This window comes from Sinohyriopsis cumingii, chromosome 17 (genome assembly GCF_028554795.1).
Source record: "Sinohyriopsis cumingii isolate HCF-2022 chromosome 17, ASM2855479v2, whole genome shotgun sequence".
Lineage (NCBI taxonomy): Eukaryota > Metazoa > Mollusca > Bivalvia > Unionida > Unionidae > Sinohyriopsis > Sinohyriopsis cumingii.
In genome coordinates, this window is record NC_142977.1 from 95,609,598 (window position 1) to 95,627,147 (window position 17,550).

The 17,550-nt window shown below is 33.2% G+C and overlaps 1 protein-coding gene across 1 annotated transcript in view; it reads right to left on the reverse strand.

Annotated features, from left to right (window-relative positions):
* Positions 1–17,550, reverse strand: part of LOC149779475 (parathyroid hormone 2 receptor-like) — a 153,159-nt gene that overhangs the window by 39,242 nt on the left and 96,367 nt on the right. Inside the window, exons 8-10 of the mRNA XM_089940164.1 lie at positions 11,716–11,776; positions 7,941–8,010; positions 4,955–5,043 (exon numbers count right to left, since the gene is read on the reverse strand). Of these exons, the coding sequence (XP_089796290.1) occupies positions 4,955–5,043; positions 7,941–8,010; positions 11,716–11,776 (220 nt within the window). The remainder of the gene's footprint in view (positions 1–4,954; positions 5,044–7,940; positions 8,011–11,715; positions 11,777–17,550) is intronic.

Below are 17,550 nucleotides of genomic sequence, written 5' to 3' on the forward strand. Positions count from 1 at the left end.
ATACCCGAAATCCTAATTCACGTTACAAAAACGATGAAATAACACAATACAACAAATCTGGGGGATACAAAAATACATAAAATAATTTATTAAATTAGGATGGGGGGGGGGGCATCTGTCTTGTGCCCCCCCCCCAAAAAAAAAAAAAAATTGTAAATGGGCGGGAAAACTTAGGAAATTCTAAGGAAAGACAGAGCTTCGTAAAGGTCAGTGAGTTATTTGCTCGATTGTTGCAGAATATTATGGCATTGTAATTGTAATTATGTGCAGTATGTATACTTCATTATTAGAATCGTTAGTACGTAAAATTACCTTTGTAGTGTTTAATTTACATGCGCATTTGAGAAATGAGCTATGATTAAGTAAAGAATTATGTAGATTGCTAGCTCGTGGTTAGAATTAATATTGTAATTCTCTATTTGGTTACTTCGTATTAAACTAGTGCATTTATTCATGTAATATTCTATATTTTGGAACAGTTAAATTGAATTGTAACTTTGGAAAATGGTTGCAGTGTGTAAACTTAGTTAATATGGATATCTGAATATTTGTGTACATTTGTGGGAGTGTAATATACAGAAATGCGTCTGACTGCTGTGCTATTGTTCAATATAATGAGATTAAGAATATATATATACTGACGTGTTGTAATTTATTGATGTCTCTATGATAAGTAGTTGATACCGTGCTTTTATTACGACGTTGTTTAACATACAAGAGCGTATGGGTTTTTCGATGTGCACGAATGCGTGGCCGAAAAATGTAATAGCCTTTATCTGATGATTGATTGATGGTTTAGTGTGAGACGAGATGGCTAAGGAAATATGCTAACGTCATTGTGTTTTCACAGGAAGCTTTTAGGGGACAGACTTCCGGTGTGGTTTAGTCTCGAGTCTCTAGGAGAGAGACGGAATAGAGACTTGTGGATAAGTTGATTGTGAATCGAAGGCTAGTCGGAGAGCAGAGTCAAGGAGGATGAGGAAAACGAGTCCAGTAGGAGGAATTGGAGAAGGAGTTAGGAGGGAAGTTGGAAGGAGAGAAAAAATTGGCGGGATAGGAGAGATACGGATGAGTAGAAAACAAGAACAGGTGGAAAAGCGATTAATGCTATAAATCCAAGGATGCAATAGGCTATCACTTGGTCGAGAGGAAGAAGAGTGATTGGGAAATTATTATCATTTGAATATTGAATTGTATTAAATTGTTATTCTTTTGAATTTCACATTTTGTGTTCTCAATGATTTAACTGTCGACATTGCTGACTTTGGGTTCGGAGCCTTATCTCTCTCTATCACTAATTTCAGTCCCTACAATACTGAGCCCGGGGTGGGACTTCTATGGTAATATAAATAATATATTGGGATCACCCCTCCCCACCCCTACCAAACGCCACAACGACCAGTACATGTAAAATAAATATTATTGTATTTGGTTAAAAAAAGATCATACATATAAAATCTAAGATAACAAATGCATACACTGATGTTATAGACGAATATGGCTTTATATTTCAGGAGAACGGAAAGATCACCAATGGAATGAAAAATGTAGTATTCATAGCTAACAAAGTTGTGCAGTTACTTTAAAAGCGTATGGTATACAAGGTTCAAATTTGCTATTGATTGTCAGCTGAAACCGTTTGATCACAGTCTGAATCAGGGGTCGGCAACATATTTTATATAGCGTGACACTTTTTTCCGGATTAATTACAAAATGAACAAGCGCGTGCCACTAGTAAGAGAATAACGCTGTTAAAATCGAGATTTTTGGCTGCCCTTTGCGTGCCACACAAAACCTCTTGATGTGCCATATTGTGGCATGCGTGCAATAGGTTGCTGACCCATGGATCAGACTATTGCACCGATTTTAAAACATGCTCTTAAAATTTGGGGATTTGTAATTTGAAAAACTAATATTTCCTTTTGTTACGTATATCTGATTTAATTCATATTTATTTTAAATTTATTGTTTGTTTGTCAGCTTTAAAAATTTCTTTTATGGTACATGCTATTATAATATAATCTTGTTTACGTGATTTGGAAACATTTTCCGAAAATAGTTTGACCTTGACTGATTCAGTGTAAACACATAAAGCTGACCTAGTTCCCGACCTTAAATGAAAATTATTAACAGCCATGTGAACATATTTTTTATTTTTTTATTGTGGGAATAATAAGGCTGAGATCGAGGCTGTGTTGGATACTTGACCTTCGACTTGTAAATAGGTTTTAGTAAAGTAAACAACTTTCTTACTTTTATTCTTCAAGTAAAATCATTGGTTTTCGTCAGGGCCATGTTTTGAGTACGTGATGTAAACATGATCCGGGAATCTGTTTTGCGCAGTACTCAGGTTTTATACCATTGTTTTAGAGCAATAACCTCAGTCTGGGGTTACAACACTTGATGTCAAGTCGTTTTCTTTTGTTGTAGCCAGTTCTCGAGTTTTATGTTAATTTTTCTTTAGATTATTTGGATTCTAAAATATTAATTCGTTTCTCTGGAAATATTTTTGAGTGCTCATACAGAATTGTTAAACAAAGACATCTCTTTAAAAAAAAATTATTCGGATTTCCAAAACTGGAGTCTTATTTCTTGTGTTTCTACAAAGAACTGCAGACAACCACATTATACAGGATACAGCATACGTCATCGCTTTCCTCCTTGGATTCTTCGTCGGGACTCGAAATTGAATACAATAGAACATTTCAATATTAGGATTTCTAAAATGTTATTCGTGGATTATTCTTGGATTATTTTTGGATTTGACTCTTAAAACCGTAAGTTTTCAATTTTTGTTATTTTTACAATATTTTTCCAGGGAAATAAATAATTTGTTAAATTTTTCAAAGCTTGTTGTTTTCACTCTTTCTTGTGTTACTGTTTATTCGAGCCTACACACGTAACACTTTCCTGAGATGTATAGTCAATGTAACAATAATATACCCCTTATATATGGTATATATATATATATATATATATATATATATATATATATATATATATATATATATATATATATATATATATATATATATATATATAATTTTGTTAGTTCAATTAGCGTAACCTTAATTGCAAATATCCAAAATATGTACCACAAATTATTCATACTTACAATTACCATCAAATTATTAAGACCTTAGTAAACAAATAATGCTCCAGATGAGGAAAAATGACAACATATACATCTGGTCTAGTAAAAAATTTAGTGCATCTTTTTCAATAAGAAATTGTTATGGACAGAACAATTAGATTTAACGACTGTTATCGGTTTATGGGACATGCAGACTTAAGATTTATCAGTTTATGGGACATGCAGACTTAAGACTGTTATCGGTTTATGGGACATGCAGACTTAAGACTGTTATCGGTTTATGGGACATGCAGAATTAAGACTGTTATCGGTTTATGGGACATGCAGACTTAAGACTGTTATCGGTTTATGGGACATGCAGACTTAAGAATGTTATCGGTTTATAGGACATGCAGACTTAAGACTGTTATTTGTTTATGGGACATGCAGACTTAAGACTGTTATCAGTTTATAGGACATGCAGACTTAAGACTGTCATCGATTTATGGGACATGCAGACTTAAGACTATTATCAGTTTATGGGACACTAAGATTTTATTAAAACAAAGAACAAAGAAACTAAATGATATCAATATGGTTGTTCAGGAAATTAAATGACACAGAAAATAAAAAAAATATCTAGTTATTGACAGTCATTTAAAGCACTCTTATTCTACATTATCCTCCAGTAGCCTATTTGAACAGACTGTCTTGGTATGTGCCAGAATATTTGCTAAAAATGTTTTATAATGGATATATGTTGCCTTTTTCAACTATGGTTGCAAAAATATGGATGCTTTACAATTCTTCCGATCTTAATCACATAATTCAACCACCAAAATCCGCTAGAATTATTATAATAAAGACTCTCCATCGTCATATTTATTCGTTCGTTTACAGTGGTTACCGTTTGATCATAGAATAATGAAATACCTGAAGTTATTTTGACACAACTCTTTTCTAAGATGACTTGACAATGTATCAAATAATTCAAACTTCCAATATCCATTCACACAATCTGCAGTCTATTTAGAACTTTAATGTTTATATTCCCACATTCAAAACATCTTGTACACATTCTGCAGCAGATCGGACTTTCATTTCCAGTGATATTAAATAAACACCAACACTCTATTCTTTAAACAAAGAGATTAAGAAATTTTGTCTTACAGTTTATACCATTGCTCAAACAAATTATGTTATCTAACTTGGATATCCCTCAGCTAATTTCCTGTCTACCAAACCTACACGTATATCGTACGTGGGTCTTAATATAATGTGTGCATGTATATTATTTTGATTACATGTATGTCAGACGCTGTGGAGTTTTATTTGTACATGTACAACAATTTTGTACTTTTAATATTATTATTCCATTACGCGAGGACAATATATCAGATTAGATGATACAATACCAAATGTATTATCCTCAGAAAATAATAATAATAATAATAATAATAATAATAATAATAATATAAAAATATTATTATTATTATTATTATTATTATTATTATTTTATTATTGTTGTTGTTGTTGTTGTTGTTGTTGCTGCTGTTGTTGTTTCAAATTCTTTGGTCATAATTTTATCGATGTCTATTGAATAAAATTAGTCCTGGAGCAGCAAAAAAAAAAGGCAATGAATTATCCAAAATATGTTTCATCAGGTGATTGGTTATCGTCCCTGTTGAAGCTGTTTCTGTACCACTAAGTCATCATTGAAGGATTATAAAAAAGAATATACTCATATTCTTTTGAATGTTTTTTCTCTAGAAATGAACCACGATTGAATAGCTTGCATATGTTTTCAGGAAGAGAAGCAACGAAATGGAGATAACTGAAGAAAAGAAGAACAAATTAATTACAAAAAAGGCTGTACATTACCTTAATTGTTCAGTTCTTCTCGTTTTTCGATTAGACTTGACTCGAAATACCAACACTCTCAGAATTTCGATGAAAAATATAAAATTTATCTGCAAAAATCGGAAAAAGGAATAAGGTTACCAGACTGAAGCAAAGGTAATAGTGAATGATCGTCAATATTGTGTGAAAGATACGAAGTTTATCTGTGCTTTGTGCTTTGTTTCAATCGTCTCTGTATGAGAGGGTATTGCTGAGCAACAAATCGTGTCCAGAAAGGACGCTGCAATAGAGTGACAAGGCTTAGCTATCGCTCATGACAACGAGGTGTGTCTTTGACACATCATTTATTTTTACGGGATAATGTTTTCTGCTGGCTCTCAGCTGCTAAAAGATTTATCTTATCGCGTCCATTTCACAGGTACACACTTTTTACCTCTCGTTCTTATGATCATCAAAAGCTTACGACCTTTGTAGATGTCATCTTTTTATCGTTTAGAGATAACTCTATTCATTTATTCGTTAAACATACCCTAAATATCCTCCCCATTTAAGTGTTTCAGTTTATAAATAACCGGAAGACCTAATATTACTTGCCTGATTTTCAATATTTCCTCGGTCTTGTTATAATGCAAATATTGTTTTATATTTTGTAATTTTTACTGTTTCAGCAATTATTAATTAAGGAGTTACAACAATGTATTGGCTGTTTTATGTCCGAATAGACGGACCTTCAGTTTTTAATTATTTTGTTTTTATTCTTTGCTTGCTTTCGTATGGAATCGTGGCTATTGAAATGTGAAAAATACTAGTTTATCGATAAATTAACTTTGCTTAAAGGTCACCCCATTTTCGGGTTTCATCGTAATTGAAAACATTCAGAATTGCGTACTTTCTATTTTATTCTCTCAGGCCATGCATATTTTGACAAGAGACATATCACTACCAAAATGTAGTTAGCATGCTTGCGTGTCAACAATGTCTAGTCGCATCTGGTAATTCACATGGAAATATTTCTTATAGCTGGCTTGTGTAATGTGTAGGTATATCCTTAAGTTACCAGTTAGTTTGTTCCCAGAATGAATTTTTATTTGTGCAAACAAATGTATTTTCAGAATCGTGGTGAGAATGTCTTTAAACATTTTTCTTGCCTTCCTCTGCAATGATTCCGACGTTTGATATGTAAAGTGGAAAATAAAGCCCAGAGAATATGTCGCGTTTGACAAGTTATATTTATGTGTTGTTTCTTCACAATCAGTTTTAGCGTGTGAATGATGTCAGATCTGTTTGAACCTTGACCATTTCTACCGTAAATTTATCTGAATACAAGTTTGCAATCTTAGATCAGATTTATTCCTTCTTCGTGCTGTACAGTTTTAACACGATTACAACCAGGATCGATGATGCTTATCTATATGTTATCACCACTACGTATACTTTACAGGTCGTCTTTATCTTTTCTGATGTTTTGAATTATCAAATATATTATTCTCATGTACAATCTTTTGTAACAAAATTAACCGTAGCCAGACATTTATATATCCCAAGCATGTAAACATTATCTCTTGGCACTGAGATTATTCGTTTTGTTTATGTTAAATCCTGAAATATATATCATCTCTCTGAAACGTGCTTAATCTATGACAATAATGCTTTGTTTCATTTTTTATACTAAGAAAAATTCAGTTTAGCTTTTGCGCTCTACTAAAACAATCAATGAAGACATTATTATGGTCTAGATTCTAGAGTGTTGGCTTTGTTTAAGAAATGTATCAGTGTGTATTTTGGTGACCTCGTTGTTTCACCCTACACGTGACGGGACTATTAATTTCGGAAAAATACCAATATACTAGGGTGTTCTCTGACCCGTGCATAACATGATACTACTTTAGAAAACTGTACTTTACCCATTTTCTCATATCTATATTTCTTATTGATTATAATATATTAAATTTCCAGTCTCATTCTTAACATTCGTAAGGCTTTAGGGTTATAAAGCGGGCACAAAAGTATGGCAGGCGGATGGAATGAGAGCCAGACGGCGAATCGCCCCTTCTAAGTCTCTTGATTTTCTTTCAAAGTGAATGTTTTTTAAGTACATCTGAGACCACGAAAGTGTGACTGACTAACAATATGTTGGACATATTGATGGACACGAAAAACCTCCCAGAGCCATTTTATTTCAGTATTAAAAACTACTCTATACAGTACCTTGGAGATCGAAGATTCGTACCGATAGACTTTCCTAGAACAGCAGTATTTGCCTTTCAGTGTAAAAACATTTTTTTAAATAAAAATGAAATGGCTTGTAATTGTTCTGCAACTATGCTGCCCCAGTTTCAGAGCAACTGTTTTGCTGTTGAAGACGGAATAAAAAAAGTAATTTCTTTCGGAATTTTGTTATTACAAAGAGAATGAAAATACTCAGCTCTAATCAGTAAGTTGTGACTCTGAGTGCAAAATATGGATTTGTTAGTTTTGGTTTTTATTTAAAATTATATAGTGTTTTGTTTTCATGTCATACTTTTCATAATTCGAGAGATTTTGTAGGGAAGTGCATTCTTTACCTTCTTGGTAAGTAATGTATTCGATGGCAGAGAGGCCTCGTCTGCTAGTACCGAATATTTGCTAAAACGTTTCGGAAATTCATACTCTGTGGGTTGGTTTCAAATCTGTCGTTGCATTAAATAACTGCAGGCATGTACATCATCGTTTTCAAAAAGGAAAATAATCGGTGCAATTATTCGGTAAAGAAAAGCTGAAAAGCAAGGTGTTCTATCATTAAAACCATTACATATCGTTCTCTGAAGAGCGATCGATGCATGTTTTTCTTTTTTGAACTGTCAAAATGTAACAGTACAGCCAATTCAAAAGTGACAAACAGATGAATATAGACACACTGAACGCATGACTATAAGATTATTATTATTATTATTAGTATTATTATTATTATTATTTCGACTATGACAACAGTTTACTTCTTCAGCTCTTTTAAAATTCGTTTACATACCACGAGCGAAAAGATAATAGGACCCTTAATTATCCACAAATGCTCCGGCGTTTCATTCATATTCCAGCAGCTGAAACGAAAACAAAAATTAATTCACGAAAAGATCAACCCCCACAGTGCACTTTGTTTTAAAGACATGTTGCCAAATCAATTATGTGCAAAGACAAATTGCATTAATTTCAAGGAAGAGTGTCGAAAAACCATCAACATAAAAGATCATGGGTTGAAGCAAAACTCTTAGTGAAGATGTTGAAGGAAAATAATTTTTTTCTAATTGATTTACTTTTCTTATTATTTTATTTATTTGCATGCCTCTTCTAAAGTATGCTTAAGGATAGCAAAAAAAGAATAGAATGCATCCACAATTTGTAGAAAAACGACTCAAGATTCATGGAATTTTAGAGGAAAATGTAGTTATCTGCAGTAAGTGTAAGGCTTTCCAACAAGAAAAGGGGTGGTGCTGGTGGTGGTTATTACACGATTACTCGCCTGATTAGTTTCCAGGACACGGTAAGCCGGAAAGAATAACATATAAGAATATTTCTGTTTCTTCCAATAAAAATAAAAACAACAAAACAAAACAAGACAACAACAAAAAATACGCAAAAAACAACACATACCCCCCCCAAAAAAACCCCCCAACAACTCCCTCATCAAATAAACAAAGCAAACAAACATCAAAACAAAACAAACAAATACGAAGGGAAAGATAAACAAATTAATTAAGTTAAAAATGAATGAAAGTGTGAGATACCCGCACACGAGACATATTTGTCAATTGAACGTGTATTGAAGAGTCTTATACGGGATATAATTGTAATTAATCGTCAGCACGACTGAGATTTAAAAAAAAAACATCTTTCGGACTAACGTTCCCACGCATTTAGTTTTGCATGTCTGCTCCGCTGATAGGGTCTTTAATAACGTCATTCTTCAACCATTCATTTTTCTTGCAATAAAAGAGGACAAAAATAGCAATACCGAAAAATTATTTATCATTCTACCTATCAAACTGATATGACATTGCTGTATTCACAGAAGTGTAAGTTCTTTTATTCCCATAACATTTACCTGGGGTATTAGAAAAGTTCTAACAATTTTGTTATAACATTTTTGTTTCTTTGAACCTGTTAATAAAGTTAACGTCGATCGATAGACAAAATAACATTGTACAAAATGATCGGCAACTGCATGTGCAGCACGGCAAACACCTGCAAATATATTCATGCCTTTTAAAATGATGAATGACAGAGATCTAAAATATCGGAGAACGAGAATGTTCTGGTATTGTGCAAAGAGTATACTGTAAAATCTGCTCGCTCTTAAGGTACTATCCCACTGATAACCAGCCAACTTCGGTAATTTTTACGGATGTATTTCTTTTCATAATCTAGAATGTTTAGGTCATTTCGTCGTTTTAAAGATGATCGCGGTCGCAAATCCTCAGCTGATGGCCCACCTTCTGGAATACTGTTGTCTGGTATTGGTAAGCAGTATGCGGCTCCTATTAAGCAGATAACTGAAGATGCATGATATTTTGTGAAAGATATCTATATTATCATGGGCATTAATACGTTAGCTCTTTGTAATAAACTGAAGAATCATTTGAAGCTCAGAAATGCTTGCGTACGATGGATCCTGGATATGCTAACGGCTGATCAAAACAGACTCGTGTTGAAAAAGCCAAGCCAACCCCCCAACTACTAGTCAATTATGAAAAGAGTGGTCAGGGACGTTTAAATGAGATTGTTATGTGTAATGAAACATGGACTTAACTTTGTGAACCCCGTTTCAAGAGAAAATAATGAAGTTTGGATTTGGAAAAAAACGAACATATTGCACGAGATAGTCTGATTGTCAAGATAATTTTATTCACATTATATTTTATGCAAAACGTCTGGTCATTCAGGTACCAGTACCTGACTCTACCTGTCTACTAGTGCAACTGGACACTGTTATGCCTTTAAAGAATTGCCAAATGCTGTGGACAGCTACCGAACCATTCGTCTGGGCACTGGTGAACGCGGTTTCCATCAACTTCCTGACAACACGTAGCGCATAAATCCGTCGTCATGACACACTTCCAGAAGGAAACACACCATCTAAATTCTGCTATGTCCTCCATACAGGTCTGATTTAGTTCCAAGTGATTTTTGGCTAAGTCTCTTGATCAAGGATATGCTTAGTGATATACGATTTGAAAGCCAGCCATGCACTCTGAAGTGCACTTTTCCAGTGTATGAACAACATACCAAAAGGTTGAGACATAACGGCATCTTATAATTCGATAATCAGTCTGAGAAAGCATCTAGAAGTGCATAGAAAGTGGATGTACTAATAAATATCTTTGTTCTACAGCGCAATACTATTCAGAACGTTTCAAGTATTTCTCATTTTCATGATAGCATGCAACAAAATTTAAACAATAAAACTGTATTAATATAACTGTTACCAAATTTGTATACCGCCAAACATCAACGACTGATTTCTTGCTTTTTCCAAGATAACTGTACTTAGGATTGTACGATCTGCAATAAAGTTGTCATGCACCTTTATAATGTTGAGACCCTGATGGCTTTAATATCCTGCATTTCACACTATCATACATATGAAGTATGGCCCCTGAATGCATGTCCTCATGAACTTTGGTTTCCACAGCATATCTTTACCTAAGATTGCCGTATTTCCGGCTTGTAACTTTCTGGTTAGGAGATCCGTGATCTGCCGTATACTCAGATGTCCACTTCACAAAAAATTCATCGCAAGATTACAGTAATATTAAGTAATGGAGTGATGGCCCGTTTTGTTTTCTACCTACGGTTCTTGCACATGTTTACTCAGAATTCAAGCAAAATTTGATTACCGCTAAATTATGGTGAACTGTTCCTAAAGTTTGCTCGCCAGCACGTTAATCTTTATTTTGCAGGGTTATGGACCATTTTTGTTGGATACATTAACTCTTGTTACCATAAGTCTTCTCTTTTTAAGACCCCGTTAAAGCAAAGTGGAGCATGCGGGGCTACTTGCAATTCGTTAATATCTCCAGTGTTTTTTTTTCTTCATGAAATTATTTAAATATTATTTAAATGTTGCCCCAAAACAAACGAACACTTTAAAGAATTATCATTTTTATGTACATTTAATTTATATTGTGTGCCCTTGACCATTGCACATACTGGCTTTACACAAGAAGCCTATAATTGGCATTGTTACGGTCGGATAAATCTTGACTGCTTCTTATTTGATAGATCACGTACATTTGATATTAACAAAGAAAAACTTTTAAAACTGCGCATGCCATGGTTCTTATTTAAATTACAACTCAAAAATGTCCTAAAGTATTTTCTAGATTTGTCTGTTAAATACTGTGATGCCATTAAAAATGCCTAGACTATAATATAATTGCATCTTAATATGCAAGGTTTTACAAGTTCAACATCTGATGAATGAATTAACGGTTTGGTGAGAGCGAAGCAATATATGAACAAGTCACTATTGAATTCACGCATAGTAATATTGTATGATTAAAATGAAAATACCACCTCAATTTGCATTCAAAAGTAAATCTAACATCAAATATAGGGAGGCTCCTGTGTATGCGTGTGTAGGGGGAGGTGGAAAAATTATATAGATCTTTGTACATCACGTAGCCGTCCGAAGCGATATCGTTTTGGTTTTTCTCTTCAAAGCAAGCTTTCAACAAACATACATTACTTTTAAGGTATGATGTAAGCATACTTACAATTTGTTTTCGAGAGTAATCCTAACAACTTACTATCTGTCTTCGAGAGTAATCCTAACAACCATCCAGGGGATGATAAATGTGAACGGCAAAGCTGAAAAAGAGGTAGTAAAAGCCAGACTAAAACATTGGTATAATTCATGATTTAATATCAGACAATATGTGTGTGTGTGTTTGTGTGTGTGTGTGTGTGTGCTCTTTGTGTTTCCCACCTTCAAAAAGGGATCCGTTCATTTATATAGGGTTTTGGCACATGGGCACCCTCTATGGCTTGTCGCTCGGTAGTTTGTCATTGTCCCGTTTCTTTCGTATGTATGTATGTATGTATGTATGTATGTATGTATGTATACCTAAATGTAACCTTTTCATGGATATATTAGTATATTGTAACATGTTCACAGATATATTAGTATATTACAACCTTTTTACGGATATATTAGTATACTGTGTGAGATTGGCTTTACCATAACGCCAGTCACTAATCAAGACCACCCTAGTCAATCTGGCCCCTGTGGCGATAAAAGGTGCAAAACCTGTCAACATATGATAGAGACCAGGACATTTTCTAGCACAGTGACTAGAGAAACACTAAACATACAAGGTCCAAGCAAAAGCTGCAAAATAGAGAATGTAATTTATCTCATCACATTAAGATCTGTGGCCTTCAATATGTCTTAGAAACTTAAAAACTACACAAAAAGATCAACCTTCATAGATCTGACTGGATGACAAAGAAGCTGTACAGAAGCCCGGTCGCAGAACACTTCTCCTCCCCTGGCCACACTTTCAGTGAAATAACACTTATTGCAATTGCACACAACCCCAAATGGAGTCCCCAAACTAGGAAACAAAATGAATCTTACTGTATACGCCGGCTTAGAACAAGCCGTTTAAACCAAGAAGACTAGGAAAAGACAACCATGCACAAACAAAATTATTTTTTGCAGCCGACACATTTACTTTAAAATATTTCTCTAAATTTGCTTCATAGCCTATGATTACTATAACAATGAAATATCCTAGATTTAATTTGCGCTTACGTAACTTTACATAAAATAAAATACAGTTGTCGTTATGGCTTTCTAGGCCAATACGAATATTTTCCAGTATCAGCAACATGCGAAAATAAACTAGTTGAAACATATTCAAGTTAAAAGGCTGAATTCCTGTAGAAACAGCCATGTCAAGTTTCGCAAACATAACCGTCTTTTTGTTTGATTTGTTTGTCTTGTCTTTGTTTTGTATTTGCCTTTGAAAAAGACTCATTATAGAGTCGAAAGCGCTCAGGCTAGCTAGATGATAGTTTTGCACTGTTCGTTGTCTGTTTATTGCATATATATTTGGGTGTGTGTGCTAGATGCTAGTTTTGCACTGTTCGTTGTCAGTTTATTGCATATATACATATGTGTGTGTGTGTGTGTGTGTGTGTAATTATTCTTTGTGTCTTCTACCTTGAAAAAGGGATTCGTTGATGTAGGTAGCGTTGTGGCACATGTACACCCTCTCTGGCATGTTTATAGGTAGTTTTTCATTGTCCCGTTTATTTCGTATGTATGTATGTATGTATATATGTATGTACACCCTCTCTGGCATGTTTATAGGTAGTTTTTCATTGTCCCGTTTATATCGTATGTATGTATGTATGTATGTATGTGTATATATATATATATATATATATATATATATATATATATATATATATATATATATATATATATATATATATATATATATATATATATATTACGGTCATAAATATCATATATTCTTTTATAATAATTTTTTAATAGTTCTATTTGTGTCATTTGGTTCCAGACATTTATTTTTCAATTTTTTCAATTCAGTGACTGGACTGTGCTATGGTAACTCGTATATGTATTTACTTTCTCCCTTCATAAATCAAGGTTACTGCCAAGTCCATGTCAACAATTAATTCGGTCAAATTATACCAACGACATAGTTGAATGGCAGTCACGTCAACATCACGTTATCCTAGGCTGACATATGTACTCTAGAGATATCATGCACGTCCTGGTTGTTCATTGGCTCAATAAATAAAAATGTAAATTGCAGACTGTTATTTCACAATAATAATAATTTAAATACCTGAAATCTTTTCTAGTGATTCAGATTTTGTTGATTTAATGCATACATCGTGGCTATATAAGGAAATTAAGTACGCAGAGTTTCAGTCTTCAGTTCTTTTCACTATTTATTTATATTGTGGACGCTGAAATTGCAGAAAGGTTAATAACTTATTTTAAACAGGCAGTACATTGCTTGATTATAGTGAAATAATTTTATGACTTGGATGTTTATTTAATTTTGTTGGAATACCTGAAGCATTCAAGGATATTTATGACATCCAGCTTTCATTGGATTTACCTTGAAATAAAAACTTTTGAATATTATAAAATTTATTCTCAGTGGTGCTAGCACTTGAATATCTTGAAACTGTCATGCGGAATTCCTTCTCGATCGTTTTCGGATTACTGTGAAACTGATAATACAATTAGGAAAATTCAATGAGTTCATATAAATACTTTAAGTTATTTTTTAATTCTTTCACTTGGTTTGATTTTATATTTAAAAATATTTTTGGAAAGACGAATGCTCCTTTTACATTGACTGTTTACATAGTTCAAGCCCCTAGGACGTAACTATATATATATATATATATATATATATATATATATATATATATATATATATATATATATATATATATATATATATATATATATATATATATATATATATATATATATATGTCTGTATGTTTGTGTGTGTGTGTGTGTGAATGTTTGAAGAAGAAGATGTCTTGCATCTTCAACGATTGCTAGAGTAAACAGTATATGAGGTATATGTATGTACGTGCTAAAGGAGTACAACTCTAGCATTTGTTACAGATGATTCGTCAGTCTACTATCCACCCCTTTCCCTGACGATTTCATATTTCGCTAACGAATGGCCATTCTAAATAAACTTCAGATTACAAATAACATGTTTATTGCTTAAATGTGAGACGGAAAAATCCTAAATTATTTGTCCTGATTTTGGTACAAACTTTCGCATGTCCATATCGAAAATCGAAAATATCAAGATAAAGAAACGACGATTGTAACCTTCATTTGTCTAGTAGTACAAGCAGCAGCAGAAGCAACAGGATCTACCACATAAATTTAACTAAGTGTTACCGCCCAGTGTAAGAATAATAAACGCATCTCCATGAAGTCATCGGCGATTGGTGCAAAAGATAGACCAGAAACTGTACAGCGGTCTTATAGGACACAGGGTACTAATGATATGGAAAAATGGGAACCAGCCTGGAAATGGAGCATAAATGGGTTTGGATGACCAGGAGTGGTTAATAATGTAAGTTATGTTTTAGGGAAAAAAATGTCTTTTGAGAGCTTATCCTAGTTGTAAGTGAAAAAAACAGAGACATTGTTTTATTTGTGGAGTTTCAGTCCTTTAACAGTCTTGAGTTTGGAACACTCATTACGAAAATTAGCACCTGATTCGTTGGTGCGGAAATGAAAGCACATGTTTCAAACACATGCAAGTCCAGAAAATGCATCGGCTCATATCCTTTCCTCTACACAGAAGCTGACATCCAGGTTTCATCTAAACTGATAAATATTGGTTTGATCATGGGCACAGAAAGATTTAAAGTTATTGCATTTTTAATATCATGGTGTTTGCATAGGTTTGCTATGGAAACTGAATTAGTACCGTGAGTCCTATATGTACCTAATGACAAGTTAAGCTTAGCAGCTAGTGATATATTTTCCGTATGAAATCTACCATGTCTAATCAACAACAAGAATGGGTTGTTTGTCATTTAAGTATTATGAAAAACTTTAAAGCAAAGCTTATTCTAATCAATGAAATATCACACAGGTGTGTAATGAAAAGTTGACCATTTCCAGTCAAAGTGAGTAAAGCTACGGGAAAAATCAATCTTAAATCCGAATATGCTACTAGCGTCTGAAGATGCAAAAATTTCAGGATATTCAATGTTTTGGTCCATCAAAGGACAGCAAACGGACTGTGAACGTATGCTATAAATTTCCTTTTTTGTTGCTATTTTGCATTTCGTAATGCGACATATCATATTATCCATAGTAATTTAATATTAGCATGAAGCTTAATGCGACATGTCATAGTATCCACAGTAATTTAATAATAGCATGAAGCTTAATGCGACATGTCATATTATCCACAGTAATTTAATATTAGCATGAAGCTTAATGCGACATGTCATAGTATGTCATAGTATCTATGGTAATTTAATATTAGCATGAAGCTTAATGCGACACGTCATAGTATCCATAGTAATTTAATAACAGCCTGAAGTTTAATGCAACATGTCATAGTATCCATAGTAATTTAATATTAGCATGAAGCTTAATGCGACATGTCATAGTATCCACAGTAATTTAATAATAGCATGAAGCTTAATGCGACATGTCATATTATCCATAGTAATTTAATATTAGCATGAAGCTTAGTGCGACATGTCATATTATCCATAGTAATTTAATATTAGCATGAAGCTTAATGCGACATGTCATAGTATCCATAGTAATTTAATATTAGCATGAAGCTTAATGCGACATGTCATAGTATCTATAGTAATTTAATATTAGCATGAAGCTTAATGCGACATTTCATAGTATCCATAGTAATTTAATATTAGCATGAAGCTTAATGCAACATGTCATAGTATCCATAGTAATTTAATATTAGCATGAAGCTTAATGCGACATGTCATAGTATCAATAGTAATTTAATAACAGCCTGAAGCTTAATGCAGCATGTCATAGAATCCATAATAATTTAATATTAGCATGAAGCCTAATGCAACATGTCATAGAATCCATAGTAATTTAATATTAGCATGAAGCTTAATGCGACAAGTCATAGTATCCATAGTAATTTAATATTAGCATGAAGCCTAATGCAACATGTCATAGAATCCATAGTAATTTAATATTAGCATGAAGCTTGATGCGACAAGTCATAGTATCCATAGTAATTTAATATCAGCATGAATGGTTCAACTCGGTCTACTTCATTCGTTTGACTCTGTTTCAGTCATTTACATGGTTGCTGTATCTTAAACAGAAATTAAAGGTCGTGTTATGTGACACTATCTACTGAATTCTGACCGACCCATTAAATACTGAATGAAAGAAATACTTGTATGAAAGGTTTAGTTTTAAATTAAAGATGACAGCGTACTATTGAATTTGTTGCTGATATTCAGCCTACATGGATTTAAGCTGCACGATCATATTAATTTTGATGTAATATTTGTATTACTTGTATTATTTAGAAACACTATTGTGTTGTATTCCGGTCAATGCGATTAACAACGCCAGTATCTAAAATTCTCACACACATCTTGAAAAGATGGAGAGAAAGTCTCGAATGGTACTACACCGAATCGCTTTCAAAGTATATAGAGTATTATCGATATTGTTAGTATTACATCGTACATCACTTATCTCCACCACATCGTTTCGAAACAAAACAAAAATTAGCACAACTGTTCCCACAGCTCTTTTGACAACAATAACTTGACTGCTTATTCTTGTAATTTCACAAATTTTATATCCTGGTTCAGAATCACTTTTGTTTACTACATTTCATAGCATATTTCACATGTCGTTTTTCAATTGTTTAATTTTGTCTTCAATCTGACAAATTACAAGAATAATGAATACCTTTAAATTGTCCAATATAGTTGTTCATTTAGATATCGCGATGTTTTGTATGCTTGAGCAGGTCCAGTTTCACTTTGTTTAACATAGCATTGTAGTAGCTGAACATTCACATAGTTCACCAATTAAACACTCTTAT